At 43.6% G+C, this 22,624-nt stretch overlaps 1 protein-coding gene across 2 annotated transcripts in view; it reads right to left on the bottom strand.

Moving 5' to 3' along the window:
- The window catches only part of SULF2 (sulfatase 2), a 258,582-nt gene that overhangs the window by 89,964 nt on the left and 145,994 nt on the right, over window positions 1-22,624 (bottom strand). The window contains exons 1-2 of one of the 2 annotated variants that reach the window (XM_075011861.1): window positions 15,451-15,918; window positions 7,857-8,101 (exon numbers count right to left, since the gene is read on the bottom strand). In XM_075011861.1, the coding sequence (XP_074867962.1) occupies window positions 7,857-8,031 (175 nt within the window). In that variant the 5' untranslated portion in view covers window positions 8,032-8,101; window positions 15,451-15,918. Of the gene's footprint in view, window positions 1-7,856; window positions 8,102-15,450; window positions 15,919-22,624 lie in introns of those variants that run through there. The other variant, XM_075011862.1, reaches the window with a different exon arrangement.

The raw sequence follows: 22,624 nt of genomic DNA, 5'->3' as shown, positions 1-22,624 counted from the left end.
AAGAAAAAAAGATAATTGTCCTTATTCTACTACTCTCACTCTTCCTTCCAGAGGTTCAAATACAATCACGGTCAACAAAGACCAAAATCCACTGTTGCCAATCTACCATCTCCCAGGTGACAAATTGCTCTGGATTCAACCCAGTTCCTGATGGTAAAGGATCCACTTTGCAGAAGCCACCTTCACAATCGGCACTCTGTCTTCTGTGCAGAGAAATCAAGGATTGAAAAGACATGAAGAACGAGTTTCACTCTCATTTAGAAAGGTGGTCCCTCTAGATTAGAATCATAGAAGATTGATGGTGAAAGCTTGTATTGCTGATGCTTAGATTACACCTGTTACAGAAGGAAGTTCGAACGGCACCTGCCATCAGCACAACACAAATTTACAAAGATCCCAAATAAACAAAAGCTTTATAACAAGCCCTGTTATATCCTGTTACGAATGAAAAGTACCTTACAGACAATATCTGGATTAGCATAAGGTTTCCTGATGGAGTGGAGCAGGGGCTAATGTACCCACGGTTGGGTTGGATTAACAGTACAGCTTTAGTCAATGTATCCTGCAACCACCTGGAACAAACTGTGTGTTGTTTCCCTCAATAATGGGTTTAGGTTTCTTCTGAGCTCTTTCGAAAGGGATTTCATTATGAAATTGCAACAGTGAGTTGATTTGATACAGGGCACATTGATGAAGTCCTGACTCTAAGGGGTGAGAGGAATGGTTGCAATCCAGGTAGGAAATCGGACTCCCTGGTTCCATGAATGAGAATTAATTTTTCCAGCAAGTCTTTTCATCTTAAAATTCCCCAGGCATTGGATTTCTCGAGCCCATTTTGTTCAAAGATGTAAACAAAACAAAACAAAAAAATGAACAAAAAATTCAGCTGACCAGAGCTCACCTTTGCAATTTTTCATCATGGGAACAAAAGGCCAGTTGTGAGACTGACTCCCTGTAGAAGAACCTGTTATACAGTACATACTAAAATGAAATACCAAAGAAAAATTCCCAAAAGTTTGCATTTTGAGAGCAGCATCTTTCTTCAAAGCCTCTAACTTCATTACAATTATAAGACAGTTTTATTGTATGCAAGCTCAAAAACTGCAAGCGGTAGTACTCTGTCTTGAGAGCTGATTCAAAAATAGATAAAGCAGACTGAAGGAATGTTTTGTAATTCCACTATTAAAATACAATTTTAACAACCCTTTTAACGGACAGAGGCATTTGTGCATAAATAACCCTACATGCTAAGTCTCCCCTTGGGGACAGTAACCTTCTTTAATAAAACTGCTGTAATGACAAGGCCCTATATATCAACAATCTTTAACACAAAAACATATGATCTAATCTGTTTCTCCAGCTTGAGAACTAATGCAGAGTGACAGATCAGTGAAAGGCAAAAACCAAGCATACCCTTCCATGCAATCTTAAATAGGCCAGCTTTAAATATTTTAAACACTGAGCCAACCAACCAAAACTTACTTTCTTCATCTTGCCTCCAACAAAAACTTGGTGACATAAAAAGAAAATAGAAGATTATATTCTATGGCAGAGCTTCACTTCTGTGTTAATCAGTGATTAGAATCTCTGCAAACCTTCCCTTGGGTGGGAAAAAAACTTCCAGGATTTCATCAGTTAGATTCTGACGTTGAACGAACTGTTATGCTTTGAAGTGTCAATATATTATTCAGAAAAAGCTCTCTGTTACAAGTCTAAAATCAGAGATAATAAAATTGCCTTATTTGTAAGTCTGTGAATTTTGGAAATCCTAAGCAAGCCTCAGGTGAAAAATTTGTGGAGAGTCATCTATTTGAGGCACTCAACAGTTCAGCAGACAAAGCATAAAAAGGTATATAGTTCTAGGCTGAAGTTCTGTTTGGATTTCATGTGGCATCAGCGGCAACAACTTGTTTCGTTTGATCTCTCTTCAGAATTTGTTCTACTGCTGAGGTCACTATTTAGACTAATATTCTAAATGTGGAAAATTTACAGACAAACTCTCTACAGACTTTAAATGAGGCAACAACATTGAAGAAACACTTAGCAATTGTGCAAGTGCTGTGGGCAGACACAGAGAAGTCACTCCTTTTTACAACTCTGTTCCTGTAGAAATAAGTATCTCCTACCATTTGAGACGGAAGCTCTCCCTGCATTGTGTGTCAGACAGAACTTTACTTTCTTCTCCACTATAAATTGTTGCAACAGAGATGCAGATATCCCAAGCACCAAAAAGCATATATGTTAAGATGACAACTGTAGGGCTCTTCTGCAGCACAATTTAACAGTCAGTGTCGATGGTGGTCTTATGATGAACCCCGCTACTTCTTTCAGGATTATAATGAATCTCAGAAACGCATATCGCATAGGGGCTGTATTATCCATCCAAAGATTATGAAGAAAAATAGAAAAGATGTACAATACCGTATACGTGGAAAGATAGATGGAAGCGCTATATCCCAGTAATGTGCACATAGAACATTTATCAAACGTGCTGCCAATAGTGCTCCATGGCAGGGCATATTAAGAAAGAGTGCTTTGTTGTACTGTAACAATAACTGAGCAGATGGGAACAGGTGTGTCTTAAAACCTCCTATTTCCTACAACAACTGGCATTTGTACACAAGCCTGAAGTCTGTGCAGACAGACAGTTAGTTATAAGAAATTCAAACCACCTCCCCACCCCGTTTTTTTCTGTACATAAATTGCACAGGCTTTACACACAGTTTTGCCGTGCCTTACAAATACACCCCACTATGTACAGTTTTGCATATAGCTACTTGCTTTTATTTATGAAATATTCACATTGTGACTACACCATCTTCTGGCGATTTGCTCAAATACAGGAAAGCCTCACCATTTGTGGTGAATTCTTTCTTGACACCACTGCGAATGGCAAAATTTGTGAATACTGGGAGCAGAGGGCGAGGGCCATCCCAAGTGGAGGGCAGGGTGTGGGGCAGCCATCCCTGGGCTTCAGGCTCTGCCCCCTTTCCCTTTTCCCCTGGGCAGCGAGGCCAGGAGGTTACCTGGGGCTAAGGGCAGAGCAGATGCTGCATGGGGATGCCACCCCTCTCCCCCCAACTACCATGCAGGTGGTAGGAGCCACACCCACTGCCCTCCCAGCCCGCTGTGCCTCGCACCTCTGTGGCGGCACGAAGCAGAGTGCCCCGCCAGTTCCTGCCACCTGTGAAGGAGCAAAGCACAGCAGGCCAGGACTACGGTTCAGTGGTGGGGAGGGGCAGCATCCCCTGCAGCCTGCCCTGCCCAGCTCTACAGCTGCTGCCACCCTGGGGATGTTAAACAGCAAGTAATCTGGTAACCAGGTAACCACCAAAATTTCTGTCAGTTACTCAGTTAACTCTACCATCCCCACCCTGCTGGACTACTAAAAAGAATTAATTTATTGTAAGGGTGGTATGGCATGGCCACATGCCTCCAGCCTGCCAGCCAGGGACTGCCTCCCATGCACACAGATACCATCTTCCAGCCCTACCTAGACTGTCTTACATGGTTGCCCCATCACCCAACCCCCCAAGGGGCTGGCCCCACAGCAGCCAGACCACCCTAACACTGGTTGGCACATGTGTCTGCCATGGGCAGAGACTGAAGTTTCCTCTTGGTGAGCCTAGCCCCATGCCCCACCTATTCTGTGCAAGGCCACATACCCATTCACTGCTCTCAGCCACACCACGCCCTGGATTGGGGGCAGGGTGAAGGGCTGAGAGCTCTCAGCCCCAGCTGGAGCTCCAAGCCTCTTTCCTGTTCGGCCCGCCACACTCCATTCTGCCCCCACCCCATGGCCCCAGCTCCATTTTGCATCTTCCCATCCAGGGACTGTCACCCAGCCTCCCCCAGCAACTGATCCCAGCCCTCCTCCCCAAGGACTGCCCCAAAACATTCACCCTCCCCCCGCATCCAGGGACTGTCCCCAGTATCCAGCTCCCTTCCAGGAACTGCCTCCAGCCACTCACGTGGAGTCTGTTCTCCATGCACCAGCTACACCCTCTGCCCCACAGCCAGGTGCATGCCTCCCTGTACCTGCTGGCTTCCTACCTCAGTTGCAGGTAGCTCAGCTGTAAAGCCTGCCCTGCTTGCCTGTCACTGCAGTTCAAATGCCAGGAGCCTGCTCCAGTGGGGATCAGAACCACACAGAGGCAATGCATGGGAGGTGCACAGGGAATCACATGCATCTCCAGCAGACCTCTTCCCCCTGGGACCCCCACACTAACCATCAGTGCCATGCCGCTTCCATTGAGTGTGGGGGCAATCCCGCTTCTACCCCACAGTAATGTGGCCTGTGCCAACACTGGAATCCACAAACTAGTCACCTCTGGGTCTGCTGATGGGAGGGAGCAAATAGGGCAGTTGCAGAGGGGGCCAGACCTCAGGCCTTCAGGCCACCACCGCCACTGTAGTATCTGCGGCCTCAGCCTAAGCCCCAGGGTCCTCTGAACCGCCACAGAAGCACCACAGCTGTAAAGGGACTGGCTAAGTGCCCCACCCCTTCTTGGGAAGCAGTGTGAGCTCCTCCTCTCACCTTACCCCAGGGCCCATGGTGGCTGTAAGGCCCACTAGTGGGGATCCGTGATCCTGGAGGATGAGAGGTGTTAATCATTACGGCCTTCTGCTGATGCTGCTTGGCCTGATCCCGGGGGCAGGGGGAGGCTGATGCTAGGCCCAATATAATATAAATAATAATATATGGAGATACACATCTCACAGAAGTGGAAGGAACCTCAGGAGGTCATCTAGTCCAGTCCCCTGCCCTCTTGGCAGGACCAAGCACCATCCCCCTTTTTTTAATATCTATTGGCCCCAGATCCCTAAATGGCCCTCTCAAGGATCAAGCTCACAACCCTGGGTTTAGCAGTCCAGCTCAAATCATTACCCATCACTGCACCTCCCAATTTTTGCTCCCCTCACAATGTGTCTGTGGCCCAGAAGCTGCTGGTCCCACCCCACCCTGCTTATGGCCTTAAGGATATATCATATGGACTGCAGCTGTGTGTTAACTGGGCTGCAATCGTCCTGCAGGTTGAGAATCACCGACCTACTGTAACTACAGCAGTTATAGGACATCCAAACCTCAGTCTACATTTAACTGGAGAGCCTGGACGGGAGCTAGATATTGGGTATAATAATATTGGTTTATAATATATTGGGTATATGCACAAGGACAACTTGGATTCTCATTAACCTAACTGGAAAATTAATATCTGAGTATAATTTAAGCCTTTTCTCACGCTAGTACATTTCAACCCTACTTAATCCTATACAAACTTGTTCAGTACCTAATTAATAGAATTATCCTGAAAAGACAGGCAGCTGAGCAGGCCTGTTCCAATAGCTAATTCAGCTTCTCTTAGGTCTTCAGGTAAAAAGAGGTCAGAAGAGAGCTGTTATCTTCCCTTATGCATATCCAGCAAAACATGCTCCAACTCTTTTGATCCAAGAATGGTGCAGTCTTTTTATGAGATCCTCCCTTGTTTCAATCCATGGTGAGGATTTGGTTTCCTCAGTAAAGAGCATGATTAACAGAACAAATAGAAGGGGAGTTGAGTCCTTTTCCTGAATGCTTTGCATCTCCTGCCAGTAATCACACTTGTTCTCAATATAGTTATAAAATCTCAGGTTAAAATCAGGACCATACACAGGAATTTCTGGGGAAGGAGGTTTTTTGTTTTTTTTTGTTTTTGTTTTTTTTGGTAAATGTGGACCACCACCCCTATAGCTAGTCCTCCCCGCTTCCCCAGGGCGGCTGGTGGAGCATTACCTGATGTGCAAGGGAGGCCACAGGAAGCATGCGCCTGAGACTTCCACTGACATCTGCTGTCCGACCTGGGGCAGAGGTTGGGTGACAGATTTCAGCAGCAGCCATAGGAAGTTGCTCCCCACAGACTCCCCAATACTGTAAAATCCTGGCCAGACTGATCAGGGACTTGGAGGGGGTGAAGACAGTGGAACAGGGAAGGGGGATACACAGGTCCCTGACGCCCACTGGGGGGCTGCATTCCCACCCTTCGTACCTTCCCATGTACAGGCCCGAAAATAGGATATCCTCTCCCCTTTCAGAACAGAAATAGCCATACAACAATCTCAGAGAAACAAAATAAGTCACAAGGCCAGCTCAGCCCACCAAAAGCAATTTCCTTCTCAATTTTCTCAGAAATACTAATAATCTTGGCTGTGCTTTGTTTTCTATTCTCCCCCTCTAAACATTTCCAAATTTTGTTAGTTTGCATTTGGAATCTACAGGGTGAACTCAAATTGGCACCTTGTCCCTGGAACGCACTAATTCCAGTTCTCAGTAATAGCAGTTTGGATAAATAAAGTTGGACAATTGAATAAAAAAAAAAATCTCACACAAATATCCAGTCTCGTGAGGCCATTATCAGAATACAATAAATATCAAGTCTCAGCTTCATCACATGCATTTCCTCCAGTCAGACCCTAATTTGTGTGGACAGATGCCCATCGTGCTTGAAATTGGAAAGAGACATCAGATTACCTGAGAAAGTAAATATACTGCCCAGAGGACATTAACAATTACATCAGAGACAGACAGGCTGGCATAAAATAGAAAGTGATAAATTTTTTAGGACCACCCTCTGGATTTTGGTCACAGGAGACAGAGATAATGTACTTGGCTTTTTTGGCTATGCATTATTGAAACTGGTCTAATTGTGAAAAACATAACCCTCACTCCAAAAAATAAAACAAAAGAACTTCTGAACCTGCTGCACCTAAACTCTCATTTTATTTTTTATTACATTACACTGGAATAAATGTAGATATTTTTTGAACCAAATGACAACTGCGACATAGCTTGTCACGAAGAAGCACTGATTAAAAAGGAAGTATCTATAAAAGCACTGTCACGATGCCATCATACACTTCTGCACAGCAGCTGTCCCTGCATACATTCATTTTACAATCTCATTCCACTTTTTGTCCAAAAAATTATTTTCTAATCTACTGTACTGGAAATTTGTTTTAATGCCCCCAAAAGAAAAAACAACAAAACGGACGAGAGCTTCATAAACCCATTTATAAATTTAGCTAAAAACTACTCTCATAAAACTGTTTTCTGGTAATTGTCTTTTCAGAATGTTGTATATAATGAGAAGCAGGCTCATTTTTCAGCAAGCTTCTCAACTTAATCGTTGTGCCAAATCATTATGATTAAACAAACTTTCTTTACTTAATCTTCTTTTCTCAACAATTACAACTTCAACTAGTAGAAAAGATGATCAGAGCTGGATGAGAGGGTAAAGTCTTCTGATCCTTAATGATCTTAGCAGTAAGCAAATGCTAGTCTATTTTTATGGGAAAAAAATGTATAGTTTTGATGTCTTGAAACACATTTTAAATAATGGAATTTAGAGATGAAAAACACTTTGCACCTTCAACTACTGCAGTTTCATAAGGAATATGGCCAATTACACAAATGGCCAATTATGTATCTAAACCTACCAACTTTTTGTGCAATTTTCCATTTTGTGCACATAACTGTAATAAACAAACTAAAGATTAACAATAATCAGAGTTTTGTTTCCCCACCAAAACATGACAATCCCAGAGACAGAATGTGTTTTAAATTGAAGTTAAATCTGTTTTCAGGTATTTAACATATCATTAGAACATATTTTACGTACAGGAATAAGTTTTTACAATATTTTACCACTTTTTCCTTCTAGTCTATGTTTCACACAGAAAGAAGTTCATTTGCAGGGTAGGGTTTAGATCCTGTTCTCTGCTACACTGGAAATTTTACACTAAAATGTCTCAGAACAGAATCTAGCCCCAAGCAAAGGCAATGCCATATTTATGAGCTAAAAATACTCTTTGTCTCTTACCAAGTTCTACATCCTGATCATCAGTAAGAATGAGAATGATGTTTGGACGGATGTTTCTGCGGTCCCTTTGAAATCTTCCCTTCAGACGCTGATTTAACAGGAAAGTCGAACCTCCATCCAGCATTGACAAAACAGTCATCATGAATAATCCAAGGACAATGCTATGTTGTGACATGTTGTGCTGATGTTCTGCTCTCTCCAAACAAGGTGTGTAAATATCTTCTACTTCTTCTTTAGTTGCAGATCTAACATGGAAGAGTGAAAGCAGATTAAGCAGTTATGTGAGAAAGAATGAAAGGACGAAAGAAAGAAAAATCCCATTTGCCATAATCTTCCAAAACCTGAAAGTTCTCTTTAAAAGGCTAAATCCACATGCAGCTGAAATACCCTAATCTACTAAATGAGGAACAAAGTATTTGCAGCTTTCCACCTTGGTACCTGTTCAAAGTAGAAACATTCGAAACTTGCAAAAGTTTATCTAAATTTGATGTGTCATTTTGCTGAATGCCAAACTAGTTTAAGCAGTGGCAAAAGTTTTAGGAACTCAGCAAGGAAAAGAACAAAACATTTTTAAACAAATGATTTGAAAAAAGTTAGCCAGGTGCTAAACTGGAAATGAAATGATATAGTGAGAATACTGGATTTCTGAACAATAGTAGTGCAGAGTAGTTAATGACAATGTAAAAAAAGGCCTTCTGGTACCTTTGGCTGATGCATTTTTATTTACTGAGTCAAAAAAAAAAAAATCACCTTTAAAGGAAGAATGCATCTAAATATAAATTTTTACCAAGACTCACTATTGTAAAACCTTTTGAGTGAACAATAAATTTGTCTTGTGAATTCACAACAGAGGCAAACTACAAACCAAATTAAGATGACATAAATTGCTTGTAATGCTTACAGGTTTTTTTATTGGAAAGTTATGCCTGTTTTTACCAGAGCTGAGTTTGGCTGCAGGGGCCTAGAAATGGTGGGGCAGTTCCAGACAAGCATTTCAGAACAAACTCTGAACTTACTGACTTTGTAGGTGGCAGTGATGTTATTTCAAAATGAATATGCAGATTTTACAGAATTTATAACTATGTGTGTTCATTTCTACTGAAGTACTACAGAAGCGTGTTTTGCATTTACAATCTAAGGGCCTAGTCTTGCAAACACTCATCACTAGACACATCAAAGAATTGTCTTATTGCCCAGAACTGCTCATAGTAGTAGTAGTAGGAGGAGGCATCCTTCCGTCTACGTAGATTATGGATCACGCCCTTCGAAGTTCCATTTGGGATCATCATTTGCAGCATCGACTGTGACTGCGAAGGCCCACACAAGAGTGACAGTCCTTGCTGCATGTGTTGCATGTGTAATGGGTGTCTGGCAGTTCCTTACTGTGCTTTCTGTGGGCTCGCTTCTCCTCTGCTAGCTGTCTGATCCTCATCTCACCCTTCTGAAGGCCTTTGTGCAGTTCCTGCCTCCATCTGCTGCGATCGTCTGCCAGCTCCTCCCAGGTGTCCGGCTCGATGTCTACCTCCGAGGTCCCTCTTGCAAACATCTCTGTAGCACAACTGGGGGCGTCCGGGAGGTCTTTTGCCAGAGGCTAGCTCGCCATACAGGATGTCTTTTGGAATCCTTCCATCATTCATCCTGTGGACGTGGCCAAGCCAGCGCAGCCACCGCTGCCTGAGGAGGGTGTGCATGGTTGGGATTCCAGCTTGCTCAAGGACAGCGGTGTTGGACACTCATGGCAGCAAAGATAATGCACAGAGGTGAACTGTTTGCAGGATCAGTCCCAAACACTCTGCTCCCGCTCCCACTGGAATCAACAGCACAGCTCCTATTGATTTCTAAGGAAGCAGGGGTATTCCTAGATGATTGAACATTTCGTGGCATTTCTTAAATTTCAATGCTGGTAGATAATCTTCTGGCCTCAAGGAATTTTCTTTTGCTAATACAAGTCAAAGCACGAGTAAGAAACTATGCAGAGAATATCAAGAGCTAATTATTTCATCAAATCAAGGGATCAATGAATCAATTTTTGATTAGTTCCCTAGATACCTTCTCTGGACTTGGGCCAGTGAGTTCATGCAGAGCAGTGGAAATCAATTAAAAGTGACACAAGGGAAACTGTCTTTTGTAAAGACCAGAAGTGGCTGAGTAGAAAAAAAGCCATCCCAGTGTGCTTTTCTCACAGAAAGCAGCTTAATGTTCTGCCCATAAAGCAAGTTTGAAATTGTGCCTCCACCCAAGAAGATTATTTTATAGCAATATTATCAGATCATCACTACCAGAATTCGTTTCTTAGGATAATCCTTGATTAAGATTGTTCTCATAACAAAACCACTGGTCCGTGTTTGTTCTGAAGGCATGGAATTTACAAGGTATTTAAATTTTGTGCTTATGACTAGCCAACTGCCTCTAGCTGCCAATTTTTGGTGATTTAGAGCAAGTCTACAGTAGCCCAGGTATTCTGGCTCTCTATGTGCTGGGACCCACAGCCTATGCTAGCCACACTCCCATGTAACAGATGGGGACAGCTCTAATGTCTCCTTAATTACCCAAAACATAACTAAGTTTTATGAGCCCTGTTTAATATGCAAGCACCCTCAAAACCCTAGAAGCTTTGTCTTTCAGAAGAGACAGTTGAGCTATAGTATAGCTGTGAGCATCTCCAACTGAGAGATGCTGAGGTGGGGGTGTGGGGAGAGAACATTCTACCCCCCTCCCCCAACATATCTGCCCCCTTCATAGGCTGAATTGGATACAGATGACCTCCTTGTTCATAAAATCCTGCCAGATGGGGAGCAAGATTACAGGCAAACTCAGTTCTCTTGTGTGGTAATGCCTTTTTAGTATACTCATCCCTCGTCCAAGCACAGTTAGTTCCCAATTTTCTGCTCATAGGCAAAAACTCATAAGAGGGACACTAAATTACCATTAAAATACATGTAAAAGTCTCTGACTGGTTCCTAGTGCTCCTAACTGGGGGAAGGAGCAGCAGCATACAGCTTGAAAGGTAAGTGAACTTTGGGATGGTAGGGGTGTTGGAAAAGGTGCAGTGCCTGCGGTGGGCTGCGGAGGGTGCATGGGGAGTTGCAGGCCCAGGGTGTTGGGAGTTGGGTCGGGCAAGGCTGCGGGTCTCCCTGTGCCCCCGCCAGGGACCCCGCTGCTGGAGCAGAGCCATCCCTAGGGCTGTGGGTCTCCCCACGCCCCAGTCAGGGACCCCGCAGCTGGCTCATACAAGTGAGAGAAGTTCACTCTTTTCGTGAGCAAAGGCAAATGTATGTCCCTCGTTTTAGTGAGCACTGGTAAGTCAAGTACTCATTAAATGAGGGATTAGTGTATGTTTATTCAATTAATAGAAGATATGTCCAAACTCTGCTCTTGATGCCTGTTCTTCTCTCCCCCACTCCCCTGGGGAAGTTTCAGGAAAATGTTCCCTCACCACAGTCATCAATGTGTCAGTACTGGGAGCACCAGCATCAACACTGACTTCAAATAGTGTTTTTTACACTAGATTAATTAAAATTTATTGCACAAGTCTATAGCCACGGTGCTGAAGACATTCATAATGGGCTATAGAGACTAGCATTCTCTATTCAAGCGGTTCCCAACCTTTTCACTAGTGCAGACTCCCAATCCCCCCAAAATGGTTCCAAACCCCCAATAATCCCCCCAAAAGCATTTGTGGCCCCCCAAAGCCAATTCTATTTTCCATGATCATTTTTTTGTGTTTATTTTTTCCTCATGGACCCCCTGCAATACCCTTGCAGACCCCCAGGGGTCTGTGGACCCCATGTTGGGAACCACTGTAGTCTATGCAGTTACCAGTGATGAAAGGGAACCAGACTTTGAGACAGCAGGTGAATATTTCAACTGCCCCTCACATAAACATGGCTTACTCTCTGTTGCTATAAATACTCCTATTACACGAGTATAAATGCAGTTTAATTCCATTAAAGAAAGAAAACAACAATCCCAACTCTAGATTTACCCCCAAAATAATTAAGAACAGAAGCTGACTCATGCTGTAGTACCAAAGATACAATACATAACTTGGAATAAATTTATTTTTATGAAAAAAGAAACAATGCATTTGAACTGTTCTTTGATCTTATTCCATTAATCTGACATATAAGTAGAAACAAACTTATGAAGTAACTGCATTCCAAATTCACTTTTACTCACTAGATTGTTTAAAAAACGATCCTAATGCTAAACAGTAATAAAAGAAAAGGTGCTAAGGTGTGTTTGACTCATTTAGCAGCCATAAACAGGGAAACAGCACTTAAGGAACTGTGGGCAGCTGCATAATAGGAAAAATATGCTAGCAAGCAGCAACTCAGACTTGATAACTGTCCTGAATATGGTTGGAGCCAATCCCAGATGTGTTATTTAAACAGACTTAGGTGTGCCATTTATGTAGTATTCAGAGGCAGGGAAATGCTTTGTGTGGGATCCATTCACTAGCAGTCATCCCAATTAACAAACAGGTTGTCTATCAGGTTGCCAGTTAAATTATTTCAACTGAACTTTTGTTCTATTAACTTTTGGACCACCATTGCAAACCCTTGTGTTCATGACTAGCACCACTTTTCCACTAATGCCTTCACTCAGTTATAACTTGCAAAACATAGACTTAAATGACAATTACATCCCCTACATATAGAATTTCATTTTACACTTGGACAAGGAGAATTCTTGATTACATGCAAACAGAGTAAAATAGTTCTATGGAACTGTGATTTGTGTTGTAATCTCACAACCCTTCAGACTACACTAGAACCTCTGTAATCTGGGTGTCCCCAACCCAGACACACTGGTGGTTCAGACCCTGGCAGGGGGAGGAGAAAGTGGCTCTGCATCTTGTCACTCCCCTCCCCCCAACTTGGGGAATGGCAGTACTGCGACATGCTGGTCTGGGGCTTTTCCCCCCACCACTCTCACAGCAGCAAGGTGGGGGGCCTGAGTAGACAGGAGGTGGAGCTGTGTGTGTCCATGGACATGGGGTGCCAGGTAAATCTTCCCACCTCATCTCCCTTATGCTCAAACCTCACAGAACCCTCCATGGTCCAGAAAATTCTATAACCCACCATACCCCTATTTCCCAAATGCACTCTCTTTTTAGACTGACATTTAAAAATTTTTTTTCAAAGAATCATACACTGAAATTTAAAAGATGATACCAAAAGCCAAAGCTCAAACCAGTGCTAACCTTGTCTATTACCTCAAAAACATATGCAAGAACTACAGCTAAATGTCTAAAATTTCCTTAGGAGAAACAAGGTGAGTCAGGTAATATCTTTTATTGGACCAACTTCTGTTCATGAGAAAGCCCAACATTTGAGTTACACAGACCTCTCCCTCAGCTCTAGGAAAGGAGCTCAGACTGTCAAAGCTAAAATTAAGTTTACACTGCCACTTTATTGCACTGCATTTTCTGGCTCCCAAGGTGTGCAGCAAGTTACAGCACCGTAAAGCACCAGTGTGAACAGGCTGCTCCCCTCATGGAAATAGTGACCAAACTGCCAAGTCAAAGCATGGATGGGTTTTAAACCTTCAAGTGAAGACAAGCCTAAACCTATGGGGGCCGAGAGCCTCACCAGGGCCCTGGAAAAGGTGGGGCAGTGGGGCCTACTCTGCACTTCCAGAAGGGACAAGACCTCAGGAGGAACCTGTATTCTGGAACCAATCCAGGTGATGTAGCCAATTAACACATAAGTTAGTGGGTTGTAATATACCATTCATCCAGCCTCTTTATAAAGATCATGATTTTTAGTGTCTAGCAAAGAGTCTCAGCTTTTGAAAGTTTTATGCAGTTTTACCTTTAGCACAAGAACTGATTAATCACTCTATATCTGACCTCTTTGTGAAAACACTTCTTTAGACAGGACATTGTCACAGCTTTATATGCTTATTAGAATATTAAATTACACATTTAAATAGAGTATTCTGAATTACTTTTGTTCTGTTGGTGAGCACTGCAACCAGGGCTCAAACAGCTAGGTATTTAGCAAATGGAAATCCCTTTTTTTCCCCTTCTGAAACTTTCTCCATACGCTAACCTTTATTTTAATAAAGATTTCCTATAACTAATGTTCATTTACATTTTTGGAAGAAGTCTTTTACAGTTAAATACCACATATTAACATTCAGTAGAGCTACCACATAAAAAAAGCTCTCATTAAGGTTCTTTGGTAGGAGCTAATCCTCATACAAGGTTTGAGTTTTATTTCACTCCCCTGTCCATTGAAGTCTATTATAATAAATTTATTTTTCTACAGCACATTCACTTCTGTCCCAAGAGCAATTTAACAGAGAGAATGAGGATAATTTCTCACCAAAATATGCCCATTTTTGCTTTAAGTATAACTTTAGCCTGATTTTAACAATAAATTCTAAAAATTCATATTAACTGCAGCTGAGGGAAGATTTGGAAATACTGTAAAGGAAGAGTGAATGAACAGAGAGCCAATACACCACAAAAAAGATAGTCTTTAAAAAGAAAAACATACGGAGACAAATCCATTCAGCAAACTAAAGATTTTATGTTACTGTATACAGAAAAACTACTAGATTTTCAATGTAAGGTGATTGTCAAAGCCCATGAAAAATTAAGTGCCAAGGCATCAGCTCTTTTACAAACAACTGTTCTTTGCACAGACACCTCCCATCTGGTACTTTAGTCAAAGCCAGGGCAGGTTTAGACATTGAACTGCTAGATAAATACAGCACAAACAAACTGTCTCTGGGTGCCTGCAGCCCCAGCCATTCTCCCAGAGCCAGGGACACAGGGCTGAATGCTGTGCAGTCCCATCAGGAGCAAGCTGTAACCCCTGTGGACATGGGCTTTTATTTAAAAAAAAAAAACAAAAACAAAAAACACAACAGCCCAGCCATATCAAAGGCAGATTGAGTTACATGCATCCCATCATTGCCAAGTGCAGCTAATCACGCTCCTGTTTGACTGTGCAGAGAGCCTGCAGCCCTAACAGTCAGGGGAGCCTCAGTCCTTGGGCAGCAGCAGTGCCCTGCCAATAAGGCAGGGCAGCATCTGTCCTTCCTCCCTTAAGCCTGGGACCAAGTGCCTGGGCAGCCCACACTCCTACCTAGTCAGTGGGACCCACCTGCCTCCTAGCCCATCTCATCTTCCCCTTAGCATTGCCCATTTTAATTGACTGTATTCCTGGAGATTTCAGCACAAGGTAGTCTTTAATCAATGATTAGCCTTTAATTCCTGGAGACTCCACGGCAATGCTGGGGGTCTGACAGAACCTCCTAAGCATTCTTCCCTCTTGTCCCTTCATCCCACACCCCCACCACTGCTTCCTAGTCCTCCTTACCCCTACCCCCACTACTGCTCCCACCTTCTGCATCCCCCACCAACCCCCCTGCTCCCATCTCTACCCTGCCCCATTCTCTAACCCCCTCCCCCTCCTCTCATGCCCACTTCCACCCCAAACTCCCCGTCCGAGCCCCCACCCTCTCTCTGCCCCCTCCGCCGCCTCCCGGTCCCAGCCCCCCCTGTGCAGCTCCGCTCAACTTCGGGCTGCCTTGAGCGGCTCTGCAGGGAGGCTCGGGGCGGCTGCCCCCCCCCACTTACCGGGGCAGCGAAAGCGCAGCAGCCGCCGGCGGCTGGGCGCTGCACGTCCCGGCCCCTTCCCTTGCAGCACTTCCCGCGCCTCAGGAGCAGCTCAGCCTCCCAGCGGCAGCCAGGAGCCCCCGCTCCGGGCATGGCCTTCCGCGCCCCGTCTCTGCCCGGCGGCGGCCTGCCCCCACCTCACCCCCTGGCGCGCGCACAGCCGCTGCGCAGCCTTTAAACCTCACGGCGCAGCCAGGCTGCGGCCGAGGCACAGGGCGAGCGCCGTCCGCCAGCCACGGCCCTGCGGGGAAAGCCCGGCCCAGGGCGGCGGCGGCTGCCCATTTCCACACGGCGGGGCGGTTAAATTACTTAAAAAGTTCCTTCAGCGCCAGGGGCCTCCCCCGGCCCCGGCGCAACCCACCCCCTAGTGGCGCGGGGCGGGAAGGCCCTGGTCCGCCCCCACCCCCCAGGGTGAAATCCAGCCGCCCACGCCTCTGCCTCGCCTCCCCTGGCCCCAGCGACCTGGCCGGGCGCGGCGCTCGCCAGCCAGGTGCCTGCGCACATCCCCACGCGGCGAAGGGGGCGTGTGAGCAGAGGAGCTGTCCGCGGGGCGGCGCGGGGAAGCGAAAGGGGCAAAGCCTTTAGGACGAGCCGAAAATGGAAAGCAGGGATCGAGTGTGCGCTGCCCGGCCCTTGCTGAGAAGGTCAAGAAACACCCCCCCCCTCACTCACTCACTCACACACACACACACACAAAGAAGTGGGTCTGTCCAACGAAAGCTCACGATAAATTATTTTGTTAATTTTTAAAGTGCTACTGAACCGCTTTTTTGTTTTAGTATATGGACTAACATAGCTCTCTCTGTTACTATACACACACACACACACACCCACACCCACAGCACTTTGAGTCCTTTGTGTTCCAAAAAGCACCACGTGCTTTGCAAACACTGGCTACATCGATGCTACCAGATACTTTGATTTTATTAAATTCGATTTCATAATGCTAGGTTTTATAAAATCGATTGAGTACCCTCAATTCCCACACGAAGTCAAGTTAGTGGCCAAACATCAACTATTGCACCAATGCATTATGGGAATCTATCCCACAGTTCCCTCAGCCCTGCATTCTACACCCTCCCCTGCTGCACCCTCATCACTGGCAACCCTTACTCTGGTGCCTGGTTCCTGGCAGCTTAGGGGAGCTAAGAAACTGACCAGGGCTGCTGTGCTGGTCAGTTTCCCAGCTCCCAAGTGTCAGCCAGGAGCCAGGTACAACAGCACCAGTCATCCTCTGGAAGCTAATGTATTCAGTTCAAAGACATGGTGCTTCCACACTAGCCTTTATTCTAACTGTTAAATTCAAACCTAATGCGACACCCACCCAGTTCTGATGATGATATGATATGATATTGATAATTGTGCTCCCTAAATTGAGCTAATGGGGTTTACAGTAAAGACAGTCTCTTGGTGCAACCAAGCTAACTACCTTAAATTTGAATTTATCTCACAGTATAGACATAGCCATTGATGCATCTAATTTTACTCAGGTGAGTAGTGACAGACTGTTCATGTCAGTATAGCCACAGGTGCCAGTACTTCCAGAATCACAACCTTTAGACCAGGGTCAGCAACCTTTCCAAGGCAGAGTGTTGAAATTTGGCCTTTTGACCTCTACATACAGTCTGAGTGCCCATGCTTTTTAAGACGCTAATAGTACTACTTACAACATCTTAATTAACAAAATAAGATGCAGAGCTTTACCGTTTAGGTGGTGGTTGGCAGCATTAGCTGGTCTTTTGGTAATCCACAGGCGGCCTGGCTTTGAGCAAGTTCTTGGCTACATGGGGGAAGAGGGCATGAGGCTGAGCTCTTACCTTGCCTGGTGATGAAAATCTGCTTGTGTGCCACTCTTGGCACCTGTGCTGGGAGTTGCTGACCCCTGCCTTTGACTAAAATATTCCAGAATGACTAGCGTTTTGGAGTTCCTCATTTCCTGTTTGAAAGAGGCCTGATTTTCAAATGGGCACTCAGTGCCTTCTCAAATGCAAACATTTTTAAAGTGTTTCATTTGGAGCACTTAAACATGGAAGTGCGCAACTATGTTAATAATTGCTTTTAAAATCTCGACTAGATAGTGCGGATAGGCAAGTATCTGCACCAGGTTCTGCATAAGCATTGAAAATAGACCCTATTCTGATTTGAGTAGCTGTACAAACCCTACATCAACCAAATGCATCCCCTCCACAAACAAGGTAGCTAACCTGCTGATATCCTTAACTCAGACATTGTTTGGTATGATTAATAGGTTCATACCTTACCTGTTACAGGATGTTGATCTGCCTTAAACTCTACCAGTAAAATTGAAAATGGACAGGACACAACTTTCCAATACTGGTACGGCTAAAGCGGTACAATCCTCTTTCTGTCACTGTAGTTATACTACTATAAATACTATATAGTTTATGCCCATATATGAAGGTCATTAAGCTATGCAGGTGCAGCAACTTTACATCAGTATAACTGAATCCACACTAGCGGTTGTGCTGGTATAATTATATCAGTTAACAACAAAAAACATTCCTTTATCCAACAGTTATACAGATACAGTTCCAAAGCAGTTTAGACTAGGCTGAAGTTAAGCCAGCTTTACCATGTTTAACATACTTTGCCCTATTTTATATATAAAAGTTGCTCATGATGGGAATTTTAATTAAAATGAAATGGTGACCAATAGAGATTTAAAATAATAAAAAGAGGTAATGTAAATATAATCTAAATTTAATCCAACATTATCAGAAAATTTGTCACTATGGATGGCCCAATTGAACAAAATGGTATATTCCCTCATAGTGATTGTGCATAATTCCAATTAATGTTAATGGGAGTTATGTAAGTAGAGAATTAATGCATTAAGAGAATAATATACACTCTGGTTTATGGAAATCCTGTGAAGTGGATAGTGCTTCCATCTCGTATTTCAAAAGGAGTTTGTGCTGGCTCTGTTACAAACCACAATGGAAACAACTACAGGGCAGACCGAATCATTTTCCAAAGTTAAACAGTTTTGGTGATTTTAATTCTTTTTCATTGCCAAAAATAGCTTAGATTGTTTTGAAGGAAATTAGAACTGTTTATCTAGCGTTTTCAGGAACAAAAAGTCCACATTCTAAGTAAAATAACAGTCTCTATTATCCTGCAGGTGCATGGGGTAAGGAACTTTACACATATATTTCTTAAATGGAACAATCTCTTTTCATTCATCAATTCAAGAAGAGAGTCCATGGTTATTTAGAATGGTCATAGCAGATCAGACCTTTGTCTACCTACTGTAGATGATACTACCTTCAAGAGTAGCTAATATCTGATGGTTCAAAAAATAAAAGAGAAACATCTTACTCCTGCTCCCATAAGGAACCTTATCTCACTATGGCCATGTCTACACGTGCACGCTACTTCGAAGTAGCGGCACCAACTTCGAAATAGCGCCTGTCACGGCTACACATGTTGGGCGCTATTTCGAAGTTGAAATCGACGTTAGGTGGCAAGACGTCGAAGTCGCTAACCCCATGAGGGGATGGGAATAGCGCCCTACTTCGAAGTTTAACGTCAAAGTAGGGCACGTGTAGACAATCTGCGTCCCACAACATCGAAATAGTGGGGTCCGCCATGGCGGCCATCAGCTGAGGGGTTGAGAGACGCTCTCTCTCCAGCCCCTGTGGGGCTCTATGGTCATCGTGTGCAGCAGCCCTTAGCCCAGGGCTTCTGGCTGCTGCTGTGGCAGCTAGGGATCCATGCTGCATGCACAGGGTCTGCAACCAGTTGTCGGCTCTGTGGATCTTGTGTTGTTTAGTGCAACTGTGTCTGGGAGGGGCCCTTTAAGGGAGCGGCTTGCTGTTGAGTCCACCCTGTGACCCTGTCTGCAGCTGTTCCTGGCACCCTTATTTCGATGTGTACTCCTTTGGCGTGTAGACGTTCCCTCGCAGCGCCTATTTCGATGTGGTGCTGACCAACGTCGAAGTTGAACGTCGACGTTGCCAGCCCTGGAGGATGTGTAGACGTTATTCATCGAAATAAGCTATTTCGATGTAGCGTGCATGTGTAGACGTAGCCTATGTAACAGTGAACAAAACAAAAGCATTTGACTGATATCCTTTTAATATGCCACTGCACTGCTTGCTGTCTGCAGTGTTGTGTAGCTACATTGGTTCCAGGGTATCAGAGAGACAAGTTGTGTGTGTTGCAACTTTTTATTAGACCACCTTCTGTTGTTATGTTGGGACAAGCTTTTGATCTCTCTGTAACTTGGTGCAGTAAAAGATATTACCTCACTTACCTCGTGTCTCTGCTTGACATTATTTTCCTGTAGCTTGACTAGCAGCAAGTTACTAATTAACTAAAAGTACTTAATCCATTATAACTATAGCCATAGTATTGGAGACACAGGAGTAGTGCGTAGGCAGCACGAGGTGAATAAACAAATACAGGTAGGGACAGTGCTGTGCAAGGACTTGATGATTAGGATGAGAGAATGTGAAAAGAAGACAAGAAGAGGATGCACAGAGGCGAGTGACATGACCATTTTCAGACCCAGAAATACAGCTGAAGTGGAAACTGATGAAATGAGAGTAAGCCATAAAGTGGGGAGAAATTAGGTTAAAACAGTGCACAAAAGATAAGGCATGAAGAGAGAGGCTGTTGCAGGCAAAGGAGAAAGGAAAATCCAAACTTTAGATCTGTTGTTATGAAAGAACAGCTGAACCTTAGCAAGATCCTGGATATGAAGAAGAGAGAAGACTCCAGTGGGATACACCTCTTTGGGTGAGGGGTCAGGTGGTGGTGGAGGGGGGTGTTGAAAAACCCTCTCATGGAAAAGGAAGGACAGTCCATTGGTTAGTTCCCTACTCTATACATCTCTGTGGAGACACAACATTGGACAAGGGGTGGGGGATGGTAGTGGTGAAAAGCCTCTCCTATGGGATAAGAAGGATAGTTCAGTGGTTAGTTCCCTATGCTGTACACTCTCTGTGACATCTTGGGCTAGCCAGTTAGGGCCTGTTCCTTCAAAAGACATTTATACTTCTAAAAATGCAGATACATGTTTGGTGGGATATTTAGTCATACCTTGGTACCTATCTCCTACTGAAATCAATAGGACCTTTTAAATATCCTACTATGTTCCTATTTGCATTTTTAGGAAGCCACACACTTTTATCAATCTGTCCCTAATTTTCTCTATTTCACAAGTGAAGGTAAATGCATTAAATATTGAGAGGTACTCAGATACTGACATAAGTACCTGTGTGGGCTGGTTGAGCATCCTGGGAGACAGATCCAGATAACCAAAGATTTGAGGAAGCATCAGCTGGGAAGGAAGAGAACCAAAATCTATGAAGTCACTAAAACAAAGGATGGGCAGCAAGTAAGAAGGAAGACTCTGTGGTGCAAAACATTTACTCCTTGTTGTCTGCAAATGTGTTATTCTGTAAATGCACTAAATGGTGCCTTCTCCCTTTATGCGAGAAGATAATATAAGGACTGACTTCCTCATTTTTAAAAACCTCAGTCAATTCCCTTCTAGTCTTTCCTCCTTCTTGGGCTATCTAATCCCTGGCTTTACTATCCACTCATCATACATACGCCCAATGAACAATGAGCTCTTTTGGTCACCTTTCTCTGCACCTTTACAGGCTCCTTCCTGTTTCTTGAAGACCTAGAACTAAAAATGTTAATAGTATGGCCTGATTCTGCTCTCACACCTAATTTATACCACCAATGTAGTTTCATGGCATTCAGTGAAATTATTCTTGATTTACATTAGAATCTGTGAAATCAGAAACAGGTCCTGTATAAAGTTTCACTTTTTAAAACATGTATACATTGTCTGCAAGTATAAATATTGCTTTAATATAAATCAGAAGCTTGGGAAGTCAAAATGCTTTTACAAGGAAAGGAGAAATAAAATGAGCTGAGATCTAATTGCCTATCTCCTTGATCCTACATGTTGTATATGCTTTGGACTGTGGACTTTAAGATCATCTAACTAAATATAATTTTGTGGTCAATTGCTCCAATATCATCATTTAGACTGAGGTTGTGCTGTCTGCAGAAATGCAATCGTACTAAGGGAAAAGCATGTTTATATATATTTAGGTATTATGAAAATGGAAAACAAAAACAAACCACCAAAAACAGTAAAGAAAAAAAATCAGTGCTCCATGAATCCAGCAATGTGACACAGAGATTCATTATTTCTTCTAGACTGCATTTATAAAGATTATAGACAATAAAATATTTTTACTTGCAAATTACATGGCACAATTTAGATATCGATTCCTAAAATATTTCCATTAATATAATCTAAGTTTGCAACGTAAAAGTCAGAATTTCATTTGCACATTTCATGATTTCAGCTATTTAAATCTGAAATTTCATGGTGGTGTAATTCTAGGTAGGGGTCCTGACCCCCCCAAAAAGGAGTTGGGTGGTCATAAGGTTATTTTAGGGTGGTTGCAGTAATGCTACCCTACCTCTGCACTGCTGCTGGTGGCAACATGGCTGTCAGAAGGCAAAGTTGCCACCAGCAGTGTAAAAGAAAGGATGGTATGGTATCATACTGCCACTCCTACTGCCTGCCACCACCTTCTGGCCATCCAGCTCTGAAGGCAGCAATACAGAAGTAAGGGTGGTATGATATAGGTATTGCCAATCTTAATTCTGTGCTGCTGCTGCGTCACTGCCTTTACAGCTGGATTCCTGGCCAACAGCTGCCACTCTCCAGCCACCCCAGCTCTGAACACAGTGCAGAAATAAGGGTAGCAATACTGTGAGCCCCCTGCAGCTCTTTAGGTCAGGACCCCCAATTTGATAAATGTTTGTCTCCCTGTGAAATCTGTACAGTATATGATAAAAACATACAAAAGACTAAATTTCACAGTGGGAAACCAGATTTCATGGTTCATGACTTGTTATTCTTGGCTGTGAATTTGGTAGGACCCTACACATAACCACAGCAAAAGCTATGTTCACTGTAGGAGCATGGATAAAATGACAGTTTATCTAGCCAATTAACAAATCAGTGATAAAACTTCTTTAGAAACCCAGTAAAAATGTAAAACATGATTACTGTGATTAAATAGAAAAACATAGGTAGATTATCAAAACAAAAAGCAGTCATGTACCACTTTAAAGACTA

Source organism: Carettochelys insculpta, chromosome 17, assembly GCF_033958435.1.
Source record: "Carettochelys insculpta isolate YL-2023 chromosome 17, ASM3395843v1, whole genome shotgun sequence".
In the NCBI taxonomy this organism is placed as follows: Eukaryota; Metazoa; Chordata; order Testudines; family Carettochelyidae; genus Carettochelys; species Carettochelys insculpta.
The sequence above is the reverse complement of the archived record's forward strand: the minus strand, read 5'-3'. Positions and strand labels throughout refer to the sequence as shown.